We start from the raw sequence: 13,512 nt of genomic DNA, 5'->3' as shown, positions 1-13,512 counted from the left end.
CTTCTCAAGACTTCCTCAAATGTGTCCTCAAAAAAGTTTTTTTCCCAATGGCCACATGAAAAAATGAAAAGAATGGTTTCATTGTGCAGACTTCATAAGTCAATCATTCTTTAATAAAAAAAATCTCAATAAAATAACACTCACATTTCAGATGAAACACAACAGCATATAGATACGAGCAACATCCGGCATAAAGGATGGAACCCACTCTCGTGCTCCTTCACATGTCACAGGTCCCTGATGATGCACGTTTGTGACGAAACGTTGGGTGAAAGAGGGACCTGTGGCATGTGAAGGAGTACGAGAGTGGGTTCCATCCTTTATGCCGGATATTGCTCGTATCTATATGCTGTTTGTGTTTCATCTGGCGCGTTTTTTTTCTTTTACATTAAAAATAAAAATACATGTTTGTATCTCCTTGAAGCCGAATTTCAGGAATTCAGCCACTGTCTAAATCTACAGGCGCACACTGTGGGTTAAGTCCCATGAGATGCATGCCACCTCGCAAACTTCTCTTCTTTTTCTTTTTTATAACTAATCATTATGCTACTGAGCACTGGCAGTATCCCTATACTCACAGTGCTCTAACAGGAGAGATGCTGCTTTTATGTACAGCAGCACTTCTTCCTGCTCTTCCCCTCCCTGCTGCTGCCCATTCACAGAAGGCTTTGTATTTTGCAGATGGGTTCATGTAGTACAAAGTTCTCTCAGATTGGGCAGGAGGAGGGGAGTGACAGACAGAGAAGCTGCATATGACTGTAGCTTCAGGAGTTGAGACCAGAAGGTTCAGAGTCTGAGCACCAGAAGTATAGTGATAGCTGTACTCCTGGCACTCAGTACAAATTAAAAATGTAAATTAAAGTGTTAAGTCCAAAAGGTGGCATGCACTTTGTTGGACTTAACCTAAAGTAATCCAGAACACTTTAGAAAGTGGCTGAATTGAATTTGGCTTTAAGAATGGGGTCTGCTCTTCATTCAGTTAAACTTGCTGTGTTAAATAAGGCTATTTCATGGATGTTGCTGACGCCTGTAGATGATCTGGAGAACCAGCTGTTGTCACATTTAGTGAAAAGGTTATTGTATAACAATGATGCTTTAAGCCATTTTTTTCCAGTGTTTTGAGCTTTAATTTATTACAGTTTTTATTGTTCCTAAATAATGAGAGTAGAAGAAAGCCATAACTGTGGACATGCATTCTCACTTCTTCCCAGCGCAATTTAATTTGTGGATTTATGCAAATATTTAGCTTTTCTTTTTTTTTCTAATCTTTTAGCCCCCCTCCTCCCTCCCTCTTTCTTTTATCTCTCTTATTCTTTACTACATTATGAAAGTTCAGTTTTGTTGCCTGACAACATTTAATTGTGTTCTATCCTGCAATCATCTCTGCGGGTATTAACATGTGCGGATTCCTTGGGAGGCATAGAAAGTCTATTTCAATGTCCAGTGTTAATCCGCAACTCCATCGTACACAGTGAGCGTGAATTGTACAGAATGCCAATTACAGAAATGTATCATTAAATTGCAAGCAAGCCATCAAAATGTAGATAGGCTATTATTTGTACTGTGTCTGAAATAGAGCATTCTTTTTAATAAAAAATAAAAAAAAAACCTTTCTCACCTTGTTCTACTAAGTAACAGATATTTTCTCAAATAGCTGATGCTGTACCCTGCTGTGTAATAATGTTTTATTCTTGCATATTGTATGGTATGAGTGTGCTTGGGCTTTTCTGTAGCTAATAGAATATGCGTTTCTGAGAAAGTATAGGTTTGATCAAGCATTGGGAATGGAATGGTTTGCTAGAGACCCTTATCCCTTGAAAGTAAACCAGTGTGACCAACCTCAGAGTCTGAAAGTAATCCCCACCGGGTGCCTGGATCTAGCCTTTTAGCTTCATATGTAGTGTTGCTAAGGTCTCCTGTGAATCTGTATGCAAATATCGACTTTTCAGAGAGTCGTGTTGAATTATATTCTATGCTTAAGATACTGATGGCACCTGTGAATGGTGGAGGAGCATTTTTGGCTCTCCTGGGACTCTTGTCTTCCATCCTGATGCCAGAGACGCAAAGGAACAGCATTTTATTGTGGTCAAAGTACTTACAGGCAACAGGTATGTCCAGTGTATTTATAAGGCCCCTTTCACACTGGGGCGGTGCGGGCATCGGCGGTAAAGCGCTGCTATTTTTAGCGACGTTTTAGCGGTGGACTGCAGCCGCTAGGGAGGTGGTTTTAACCCCCGCTAGCGGCCGAAAAAGGGTTAAAACCACCCGCAAAACGCTGCTGCAGCAGTGCTTTGCCGGCGGTATAGCTGCGCTGTCCCATTGATTTCAATGGGTAGGAGCGATGAATACACCGCTCCTTTCACCGCTCCAAAGATACAGGTAGCAGGACTTTTTTCACCGTCCTGCTAGCACACCGCTCCAGTGTGAAAGCCCTCCGGCTTTCACACTGGAGTGAAAGGGGCCGGTTTTTTGAGGCGCTACACAGGTGCTATTTTTAGCACTGTAGCGCCTGAAAACCACCCCAGTGTGAAAGGGGCCTTATATATTGGCTGTTTTTATACCCATATGCCAGTTTCTTTAAAGTTGGACACCGGGCACCCATCCTTTCATTAAAATATATTTCCCAGTAGCCACAAATGATAACAATCCACTTTGTGTGAACCAGATGCCTTTTCAAACCCAGTTATTACCTTGCAGAAGTAGCAGTGCCATCATCTCAGTGCCCGTGCAGAGAGCAAAGCTATGGGAGGGAACCAACATGCTCAATTCCACTACAGGATGAAGGCAGTAAATAGACAGGAAGGGGAGGAGACCAGAAAAGTCACCCTGAACAAGAGGGAAAGAGCAGTGACTGGTCTTTATTACAGGAGGTTCTAGCACAGGGGCAAAGTGCAAGAGATGTTTTATTATGCTGGATTATTGTCTAGATCTGAAAGAAACACACAAAGGGGTGCAAAGAATCAAGAATACCCACGACTCTTGTATTAAGACTAGAATATTTGTTTAGCGTGGAGTTCAGCTGAAACTTAAGCGGAATTCTGTGATAAACAATACTTGTCTAAGTAGAAGACTCCTCTGTATTCTTAGACGGAGCTTTTGTGTATTTCTACAAGATCGGTGCAGTAATCCAGTGTGAAACTTTACCTCTGTGCAGGAGCTTCCTGTAATAAAGACTGGTCACTGCTACTCTCTCTCTGCCCCGCCTGGAGTTTTCTGTCCTAGGTAGGATCTGCTTGATCCCTCTCACAGTTCTGATCTCTGCACAAGCTGGGCACAGACCTCTGTGACCAAGCCCCCTGGTAGGCAGGGCAAAACATGACTGGGGGCGAGGCTGGAACAATGCTGGCTGAATCCACACACAGCCAAATCCACATCTGAAGCACTGGGTTAGTTATGAACGGTGTCTTGCCCCACCAATCTCAATTTTAAGGTTTCACTCTTAACCACTTGCCAAATGCAATACTTGGGTATATGTTGTGGCTTTCAAGTGGTTTGAAGCTATAAGCCATAACCCCAGTATTTATTTTATTTTATTTTTTTAGCCAGTGATTTTGTTTCTCATAAATGTAATCCTAGTGGCTGATTAGCGGGTGGATCACTTTACCCCTCCCACTACTCACCAATGTTTCTCTGGCTCACCAGCGAGCTGGGGAAACAATCTGTCAGTTCCTGCAGCTAGTCACAGAGGTCAACAGATCACCTCAATGATCTAGGAGGACCAGAGAGACTGGGTGACATCACTTCCAGTATATGCCGGAAATGAAGTAAACTTTATTCTAGTACCAGACCTTTGTAACTCTAAACATACAAGCTGTAAAAAATATAAACGTGACGCCCATGGAGATTTTTAAGTATCCTAGTTTCAATAAGCGTGTGCAATTTTAAAGCGTGACATGTTTGGTATCTATTTACTTGGTGTAGCATCATATTTTATATTTTACCAAAAATGGGGTTATTTAGTGTTTATATATATATATATAAAATCTTTCTTTCTATCCATCTATCGATAGATATCTACATATAGTGTTTGGGTGTTCTAAGTCATTTTCTAGCAGATTTACATGAGTAATGTAAGATTTGTAGAATTGTAGATTTGTTTATGAGTAAAAATCTACCGATTTTTACTCGTAAACAAAAAGTGCGAGAAAAGCCTGGAGCTGGAGTGGTTAAACATGGCATAATCATTTACAAGGTGGTGAATGGTAAATGAGCTAGTATATAAACCCCCACATGTGATTTCATGTACGCCGCGGATATGAAAGTTGGATCATATTAAAATGCGGATTAAACACTCCTCTGCCATCATTCGCCTGTTTTATGTGCTCCATTTTCTTGAATGTTCTGTAGTTATTCTATGTAAAATACTGTGCGTTATGTAAATAAGCACTGAATGCTTTGCATTTATTCTTACATGTGTTTAGTGATGAAGATATGCAAAGCCTCGCCAGTTTGATGAGCATGAAGCAAGCGGACATAGGAAACCTGGATGATTTTGAAGAAGACAATGAAGATGATGAAGAGAACAGAGTTAACCAGGAGGAGAAGACTGCTAAAATTACAGGTCTGTCCTAATAATAAGCTAAAACGGCGGTATAGGTGTATTGGCTAAATAGCCATGTGCCCCCTCTTACAGGTCTATGGAGAATCCATAAGATAACAGGAGTACTCAGTCTTGTGGACTTGCAATTGGAATATAGGGTTAGCTCATTTAAGTTGGAGGTCTGCCATGGTAGAGAAGACTGGTATTCAGCTCTTGCCTCCTTCACCAAGAACATAGAAACACATTTAGGATGGTTTCTCTTTAATTTGGCAATACATGGTGCCCATTTACTCCCTTGCTTTGATGGGTGGGCAGCCATTTTAACCATTCACCTGCAAAAATATGTTGGATGGTACAGGGCACAGTACTCTAACAAAGGAAAAATGTTCAGGGACTTGCGGTCATCTCTCATTTACTTGCATTGATATTATAATTTAACAGTGTCATATTTGTGTTTACCAAAGTAGAAAAATAGATGATGTTGATGGTTACCAGCACCTTTTTATATATATGACTTTTGGTCTTGCTTCTGAGGTTCAATTAAATTATTAGAATTATTTTTACTGTACTATACAACATCAGGGACATCATTTACCTATAATGAAATGTGTTCCATGTTTGCCAGTCTGCTGCTTGTAGAATTTGTCTCCCCACTGTCGCTAGGTCCTCTGCACAGTGCTGATCTTCTGACACTTCCACTGTGAACGTGAGCCACTATGAGTCGTAGTTGAAACGCCCCCTTCCTCCATTCATAGAACTCATAGTATTCTTTTTCAGAACACAAAGCGTTTTCTGAATGGGGTGTAGGCAGATAAATTATAGGATCCACATCCTCCAATTGGAGAACAATTTGTGTTCTGGGAAGCAATACTATGAGTTCTGCGACTAGAGAAGGTAGACCGAAAGGGTGGGCAAGCAATGCAACTCTTTCACACTAGCAGTGGCTGATGTTAACTCTAGTAGAGCTGGAGTATCGCTCTGTGGGGTGGACCTGGCATCAGTGGGGAGAAGATTTCTATACTATGCAGCAACAACTACTTGTACCGTGTGCTTCATAGAAACTAAAAAGTTCAGATTTAAACACAAGATCAAGACTAAAATTGCTAATCACAATTCCACAATATTATTTTTCCTTGATGTTTGGATGATGACAAAATCAGGAGAAATATAACTGCATAATAAACAGTTTTGCTTAAAGTGGAGCTCCACCCAAAGGTCTACTTGTTTTCACCCTCCCCTAACTTTCTCCACTGCAACATTTGGCACTTATTTTTGGAGGGGAGCAGATACTTGGTTTTAAAGTTCGACTCCGGTTTCTCTTACATGAGATGCCGACGCCTGCAACCAATTGAAGAATTGGCTCGGGTGAGGACATCTCTAAATCCCTGGACAGGTTATTGTCCTTATATTAAAAGTCAGCAGCTGCAGTATTTGTAGCTGCTGTTTTTTTTTTTTTTTTTTGGGGGGAGCCTGGAGCTTCTCTTTAACTAGAGAAAGTCTTAAAGTATATGTGAACCCTCACCTTGTAAAACAACCAATTCTGTATATATATTCAGTGTATATACATTATAAATACCTTTCTTCACATACCCTCTGTTCTCAGCTACATAAGGAGCTTAGAAAGCTGGGGAAGAGAAACAGCAGTATACTGATCTTCCCACTGAATGGCTGTGCAGAGGAAGGGGTGTGTCTGCACAAGTCTAATCATTGGAGGAGAGTAGGCTGACTTCCCAGCATAGCCCAATGTGGTCATTTTCCCCCCAAATAGGATAGCAAAGGAACTGGCAGAAACACCAGGTATTTCACACAAAGGAACCAATACAAAGAGAAAAGGATACTTTTTCGTAGAAGTATATGGTACAGCAGGCACATATCAGGAATATGAAATGTTAGCGTAACATATTCTGTAATGTGGAGCTGGAATGAATACGCAATCCTCTAACCTCCGAGTGCCATTTGAAAGCACTGCAAACATTGTTTGCTTTTAAAATTCTATTTTGCAGGGAATAGACGTTCCTGAAGGAAAGGGAAAATCTACTGTTAGAAATTCATTAGTCTGAGAATAAGCCCCGGAGCAGCGATTACGTCACTCCTTCGCATGCGCATGGGAGCCGCCACTAACGGCATATTGCCGTTAGCAGCGGCATGGTGCTAACGGCGATAGTGCGCCTGCAACCCGCTGTCTACGGCGAATGCGCCGTAGACAGCAGTGCCTCTCTTTTTGTAAATATCTCCTAAACCATGTAGGTTTAGGAGATATGTCTTGGACCTAAAGGTAAGCCTTAATCTAGGCTTACCTGCAGGTCAAAGTGGTTTGTAAGGGTTTACAACCACTTTAACTGTAAGGGAGAGAGTCTTCCTAAAGACCACACAGGTAATGGACATTCTTCCCAATGACCATCACGCTAATGTGTCTGGTTCTGTAGCTATAGTAATTATTACCATGGGTTCCCTGAGACTGGAAAGTTATTTCAAGGGTTCCTCAGCATTAAAAAGTTTGAGAATGGCTGATCTAAAGTTTTTAGACTTTTTTTCTGTTGATGGGAACAAAGTGGGTGCAAACAAGAAAAATGCTTACATTTGTCAGCTGTCTACATCCTGGGCAGTGTAGTTTCCCCCTCTATGAGCTTGATTATAAGAACAGAGTGTCAGGGTTTTCCTCAATGAAGATGATTAAACCAATGCAAAAAAAAGGACAGCATGAGCTTAGACTTTTAGTTTTAGGGTTCATTCATACCAGATGTGGTGGGGCTGCTTTGGGAGCTATTCCAGGGCAGTTCCACCATATGACAAGACAAAATTCCCATCTCCTGTGTGCCCAGTTCACACCACTTCATTGTGGTGGTTTACAAGAGAAGTTTTTTAGCATAGCACAGTGCAAGGCAATCCTCGGTATCCAAATAAACGTAAAGGGGTTTTTAAAGGCCCAAGGTCTTATGGACTCATAGAGTGGGCTTTGGGAGCAAACATGCACCAGTGCCCCCAGAGCACACGGCTTGATATTGGGGGCCCTGGCTCCCTTGGGGAAGCCCTGGTAACACACTACAAAAACACAAACAAAAGAGGATGCACCAGCCTAGTGCATGCTCTCATACACCATTTATTAATAATTCACAAGTGAATATACTGACAAACCATTTGATAGACAGCATATTAAAGTTAACCTCAAAGTTGCTCAATCCACTTGGCGTACTCCAGAACTTGGAAGGGACACCACCAGGACCCTAGCTGGCTTACGTGTTTCAAGGGTAGTACCCTCTTCCTCAGAGCCAAACCATCAGGACCCTCCTAACTCAGCAATTTATATATACAGTGCATCCGGAAAGTATTCAAAGCGCTTCACTTTTTCCACATTTGGTTGTGTTACAGCATTATTCCAAAATGAATTAAATTCATTATTGTCCTCAAAATTCTAGAAACAATACCCCATAATGGTAACGTGCAAAAAAGTTTGTTTGAAATCTTTGCAAATTTATTAAAAATAAAAAACAAAATAAAATCACATCCATAAGTTTTCACAGCCTTTGCTCAATACTTTGTTGAAGTACCTTGGGCACCAATTACAGCCTCAAGTCTTTTTGAGTATGGTGCTACAAGGTTGGCACACTTATTTTTGGGCATTTTCTCCCATTCCTCTTTGCAGGACCTCTCGAGCGCCATCAGGTTGGATGGGGAACATTGGTGCACAGCCATTTTCAGATCTCCCAGGGATCTTCAATTGGGTTTAAGTCTGGGCTCTAGCTGGGCCACTCAAGGACATTCAGAGTTGTCCCATAGCCATTCCTTTGTTATCTTGGCCGTGTTTAGGGTCATTGTCCTGTTGGAAGATGACCCTCCCCCCCCAGTCTGAGGTCCAGAGCTCTCTGGAGCAAGTTTTCATCAAGGGTGTCTCTGTACATTGCTGCATTCATCTCTCCCTCGATCCTGACTAGTCTGCCACCACCATGTTTCACTGTAGGGATGGTATTGGCCAAATGATGAGCGGATTTCTGGTTTCCTCCAGACGTGACACTTGCCATTCATACCAAAGAGTTCAATCTTTTTTTTCATCAGACCAGAGAATTTTGTTTCTTATGGTCTGAGAGTCCTTCTGGTGTCTTTTGGCAAACTCCAGGTGGTGTGTCGTGCCTTTTACTTAGGAGTGGATTCAGTCTGGCCACTCTACCATAGAGGCCTGATTGGTGGAGTGTTGCAGAGATGTTTTTTTTCCTGGTAGGTTCTCCTCTTTCTACAGAGAAACGCTGGAGCTCTGTCAGAGTAACCATTGTGTTCTTGGTCACCTCTTCTAAGACCCTTCTCCCTAGATCGCTCAGTTTGGCCAGGCAGCCCTCTCTAGGAAGAGTCCTCGTGGTTCCAAATGTCTTCCATTTCGAGATGATGGAGGCCCTGTAGATGATCAGTGGAGACAGGATGCACCTGAGCTCAATTTTGAGTGTTATGGCAAAAGCTGTGAATACTTATGTACATGTGATTTTTGTTTTTCCTTTTTTTCTTTTTTTTTTTTCCCCCCGTTTTTCTCTGTTTTTTCCCCCAAGAACTTTATTAAGTTTTCAAAGATAAACCTAGGTGTTAGTCTGGGTTCACACTGAAGCGATGCGGGAACGCCGCAAATCCGCAGCGTTTCCCGCATCGCATGCCTCCCGCCGGCAGTTCACACTGCCCTATGCGGACTGCTGGGAGTGTCAGTGAAACCTTAATGACACCCCCAGATCAGTTCGCATATCGCAGTGCGATCTGCAAACTCGGACAGGAATCGGATCGCATGGTGTGAACACCCATGCGATCCGATTCTGCTGCGGACAAAAAAAAGGGTCCTGTGCGAGTTTGCGGCGGGTGCGATGCGAATTGAGCCATACTATATGTATGGCTGAACTCGCATCGCACAGAGATCGGATGTGATTTGCACTGCAGTGCGGTGCGAATCACATCCGGGTCTCCCAGCCGCAGCGGTGTGAACCCAGCCTTAACAATAAAATCTTAAGAGTACACTTAGATGGCAAATGGGGCTCATACCCCTGTAAGGAAAGGTAGTACAGTAAGTGGATAAATCAATGTATAGGTAACATAGTAACCTAATAAACGGTGTTTCACCCCCCCCCCCCCCCCCCATATTTCTTCACTATTATTTACATGGTTTCTATTAGATATAGCATTTTTCAACCAGGGGTGTCTTCGGTTGGATGATATATCTACAGGCTATCAGAGCTAATATTATGTATATTCTTAACTTGTAGCTCTATTCAAATTAGTGAAATTGGCAAGGGGAATACTGTACCCTAAAGAGAAACTGTAAGGGCTTAACGCTGAGGTCTGCCAATTCTTATTTATTTTTAAGAGTCAAGTGCTGACTTTTAAAATAAAGACACTTACCTGTCCAGGGTGCCCGCGATGTCGGCATCCAAAGCTGATCTATCCCTCGGCTGTCGGGTGCTGATGCCGCCACCTTGCGGCTTCATTTCCTGGTTCCCTACTGCGCATGCGCAACTCGTGCTGCGCTATCCCACTGGTCCCTGCTTTGTGTCTCCCAGAAGACAGCAGGGGGGGTGGAGAAGGCGCCGGAAGTGGCGTAGATACCCGCAGGTGGCTCGGGCATCTATGCCCGGAAATGGGAGTAAGATACTTGTATTAGACAGATATGTGCTCCCCCCTCCCCCCTGAAAGGTGCCAAATGTGACACCGGAGGGGGTGAGGAATCGGAAAAGCGGAAGTTCCATTTTTGGGTGGAAGTCTGCTTTAAGTAGCGTTTGGTGGTGTGGGAACCTTTATCATCTGGTGTTATAATGAAGGACATAGGCAGATGCATGCATTAATGCTTACCTACTATGTTCAAAATAGGCACTTTACCAAGTTGTTTTCTATTTTTAGTAAATTTACAAAGATTTCAAACAAACTTCTTTCACGTTGTCATTATGGGGTATTATTTGTAGAATTTTGAGGAAATCCATGAATTGAATCCATTTTTGGAATAAGGCTGTAACATAACAAAATGTGGAAAGAGTGAAACGCTGTGAATACTTTCTGGATGTACTGTACATGTGGTCATGGCTTGAAAACCATTTGCTCCTCCCATCATTGGGATAGGCCACCATCCTGACCCATCCTCATGATGGAAGGAGCAAAGGGTTCCCATGCTATGACCAGATGTATATGAACTGCTGAGCTGGGACCCTGGTGGTGTCCTTCCAAGTTCTGGAGTACGCTGAGTAAATTGAGCAACTTGGAAGCAGACATTAACTTTGATAGCTGTGCCTATCAAATGGTTTATGAATATATTTATTTGTGGATTATTTACAAATTTTGCATGGGATAATGCATTAGGTTGGTGCGTCCTCTTTTGTTTGTGTTTTTGTAGTGCACTGCAATCTAGCGTTGTGACTGGTTGCGAATTGGCTCTTAAGGGTCCGTTCACACAGGGGCAACACGACTTTGAGCGAGACTTTGGGAGGCAACTTTGACACGACTTGAGTATGAATCACAGCACGACTTGAGGCAACTTACAAGGCAACTTGAAGTTGCTTCCAGGAGAGGAGACTTTACCAGTGGCCAATCACATAATAATCAGCTCTGTGGGAGGGAGGGGTTTGCCTAGAAAACTATTTTTACTTCCTGGAAAGTTGCTTCAGTTAAGACAGGGGATCAGACTTGGAGGCAACTTCCATTGAAATCAATGGGTACAAGTTGCCTAGAAGTCGGATTGAAGTAGTACAGGAACCTTTTTTGAAGTCGGAGCGACTTCAGTAGTGTACATTAAGACAGCTCTCATTCACTTACATTGATTTTATCATGTTGCGCGACTTGAGGCAACTTTGGACGACTTCAAGTCGGATCCAAAGTTGCTCCTGTGTGAATGGACTCTAAGGGCCGGTTCACACTGCAGGCGAGGCGAGGCGACTCCGACTTGCCTCGCCGCGACCTGCCGCGACCTCAGCGGCAACTTGCAGATGACTTCTGTATAGAAGTCAATGCAAGTCGCCCCGAGGTCACCCAAAAGTAGTACAGGAACCTTTTTTCTTAGTCGGAGCGACTCGAGTCGCTCCTCTCAGAACGGTTCCATTGTACAGAACGGGGGCGACTTGCGAGAGCGAGGCGAGGCGAGTCGTGTCGCCACGCATCGCCCGCTGTGTGAACCGGCTCTAAAGGATATCCTTCATACATGGGACCCATGTATGCCCCGCCTGTGTTCACACCATGTCTGTTGATTTGTATTTTTCTACACACCATCGCAGAAGTATAGTGTGCGTAGGCCAAATAGAAAACAGTTGTTTTCTATGTACCCTGTCCTCACCTTGTGTGAATAAACGCAGCTCATCGGACATGGTGTGAACAAACCCCAATTGTCAGATGTATTCTCATTGGACTAGCCTCTTTGAAAAATACCATTCACCATCATAGGAGGTGAAGGACATGCATGCAAGTATCCCCAGCAAACACGGAACACTTGATCACTTAATGATCTGCTGTATTATGAGTTGGTTTGCATATGAGTATGGTGGCCTTGGAGAGGTTGTAAACCCTCGTGTTTTTTCACTTTAATGCATCCTATGCATTAAGGTGAAAAAACATCTGACAGTCACCAGCCCTACAGCCCCTCCTGTTTTACTTACCTGAGCTTTGGAATTTCACCTGGCGGATCCGCACTCTTCCTTTTGACAGAGTTCTTGACTCTTGATTGAATTGATAGCAGTGCAGCCATTGGCTTCCACTGCTGTCAATCAAATCCAGTGGCGTGGGCAACGGGGGTGGGGCCAAGTCCAGCATTCGTGTCTATGGATGCAAATGCTGGACTTGGGAGCACGACTGCAAGGTAACCCCCCGGGATAGCACTTCTCCTAGGGGGTTATCTGATGAGAGGAGGAGCCGCAAGCAAAACGAACTGCACAGTGGAGGTAAATATGACATGTTGGTTATTTAAAAAAAAAAAAAAGTGAACCTTTTACGATCACTTTAAGGAATGAGCAGATTTTTTTTACCAAGTGTTTGATTTTGCAGAACTTACCTTTTTTGTCATTATTTCTGCATAACCCCAATTTCTTCTCTTCAGCAGACACTAAAACAGTAGCACCGTTTTTACAACCAATAATATTTCTGCTGGACAATTTCGTTTCTGGGGGTTAAAAACGCCATTCTCACTGTTTGTTTACAGGTGGGACATGAGAAGACAGAATTACTTGACCTAGGTTGGAATTTGTCCAGAGCAGGATTAACATTCCGCCTGCTGAATGAAATACCATTAGAATGCTATTAATGTCCACAAAGAAAGCACTATCTATTTTGCTTTAATGTCTGAAATATTTATAGAGCCAGTCTTCAATGCTGAATAGGGGCGGAGGTTTTTTTTTTTTTTAAAGTAAATTTTTACATATAAAAACTTGATAACATTAATAACTGATTCTATACTAAGCAAAATAGCTCTTTATAATCCATGTGAAAGAAACATCCCAACAGATCTCTGTAATACAATGAAAAAAATAAAAAAAGAGAATAAAAAGGTGTAAGCAATCTCTACAGCCAGTCCGACATTACTTCTGATGAATTTACATTCAGTGGTTTTGTGTGGTAATTGGGGTACACATCTTTCTAAAATTGAAGTTCTTTGGAGGCCTAATTGTGATTATATGGGGCGCAATTTAAAGTAGAACTATAGGCAAAACTTTTTTTTTTTTTTTCCATTTTTGGAAGAGTAAGGGAGGGTTATAACACATGTCAATTTTTTGTTGCCATCTGTGTCCCATTGTGGAGATTTCCCTTCATTTCCTGTTCCACAACCAAACCAGAAAGTGAGAGGAAATCCCTGTCAATTAAGGCCCCTTTTACACTGGGGCAGTGGGTGCACCGGCGGTAAAACACTGCTATTTTTAGCAGCGATTTACTGCCAATTTCGCGACGCTATTTCGGCCACTAGCGGGGCGCTTTTACTCCCCTAGCGGCCGAGAAAGGGTTGAAACCACTGCAAAGCGCTGCTGTTTATAGCC

At 42.7% G+C, this 13,512-nt stretch overlaps 1 protein-coding gene across 5 annotated transcripts in view; it reads left to right on the top strand.

Moving 5' to 3' along the window:
• The window catches only part of EHBP1 (EH domain binding protein 1), a 724,273-nt gene that overhangs the window by 223,303 nt on the left and 487,458 nt on the right, over positions 1-13,512 (top strand). For all 5 annotated transcript variants that reach the window (XM_077485988.1, XM_077485986.1, XM_077485985.1 and 2 more), the window contains exon 7: positions 4,422-4,561. In XM_077485988.1, coding sequence (XP_077342114.1) covers positions 4,422-4,561 — 140 coding nt within the window. The remainder of the gene's footprint in view (positions 1-4,421; positions 4,562-13,512) is intronic.

The sequence above is a fragment of the Lithobates pipiens genome, unplaced genomic scaffold, assembly GCF_037356315.1.
Source record: "Lithobates pipiens isolate NorthernLeopardFrog02 unplaced genomic scaffold, aLitPip1_a1.2 Scaffold_18, whole genome shotgun sequence".
Classification (NCBI taxonomy): domain Eukaryota; kingdom Metazoa; phylum Chordata; class Amphibia; order Anura; family Ranidae; genus Lithobates; species Lithobates pipiens.
This window is presented reverse-complemented; position numbering and strand designations above follow the sequence as displayed.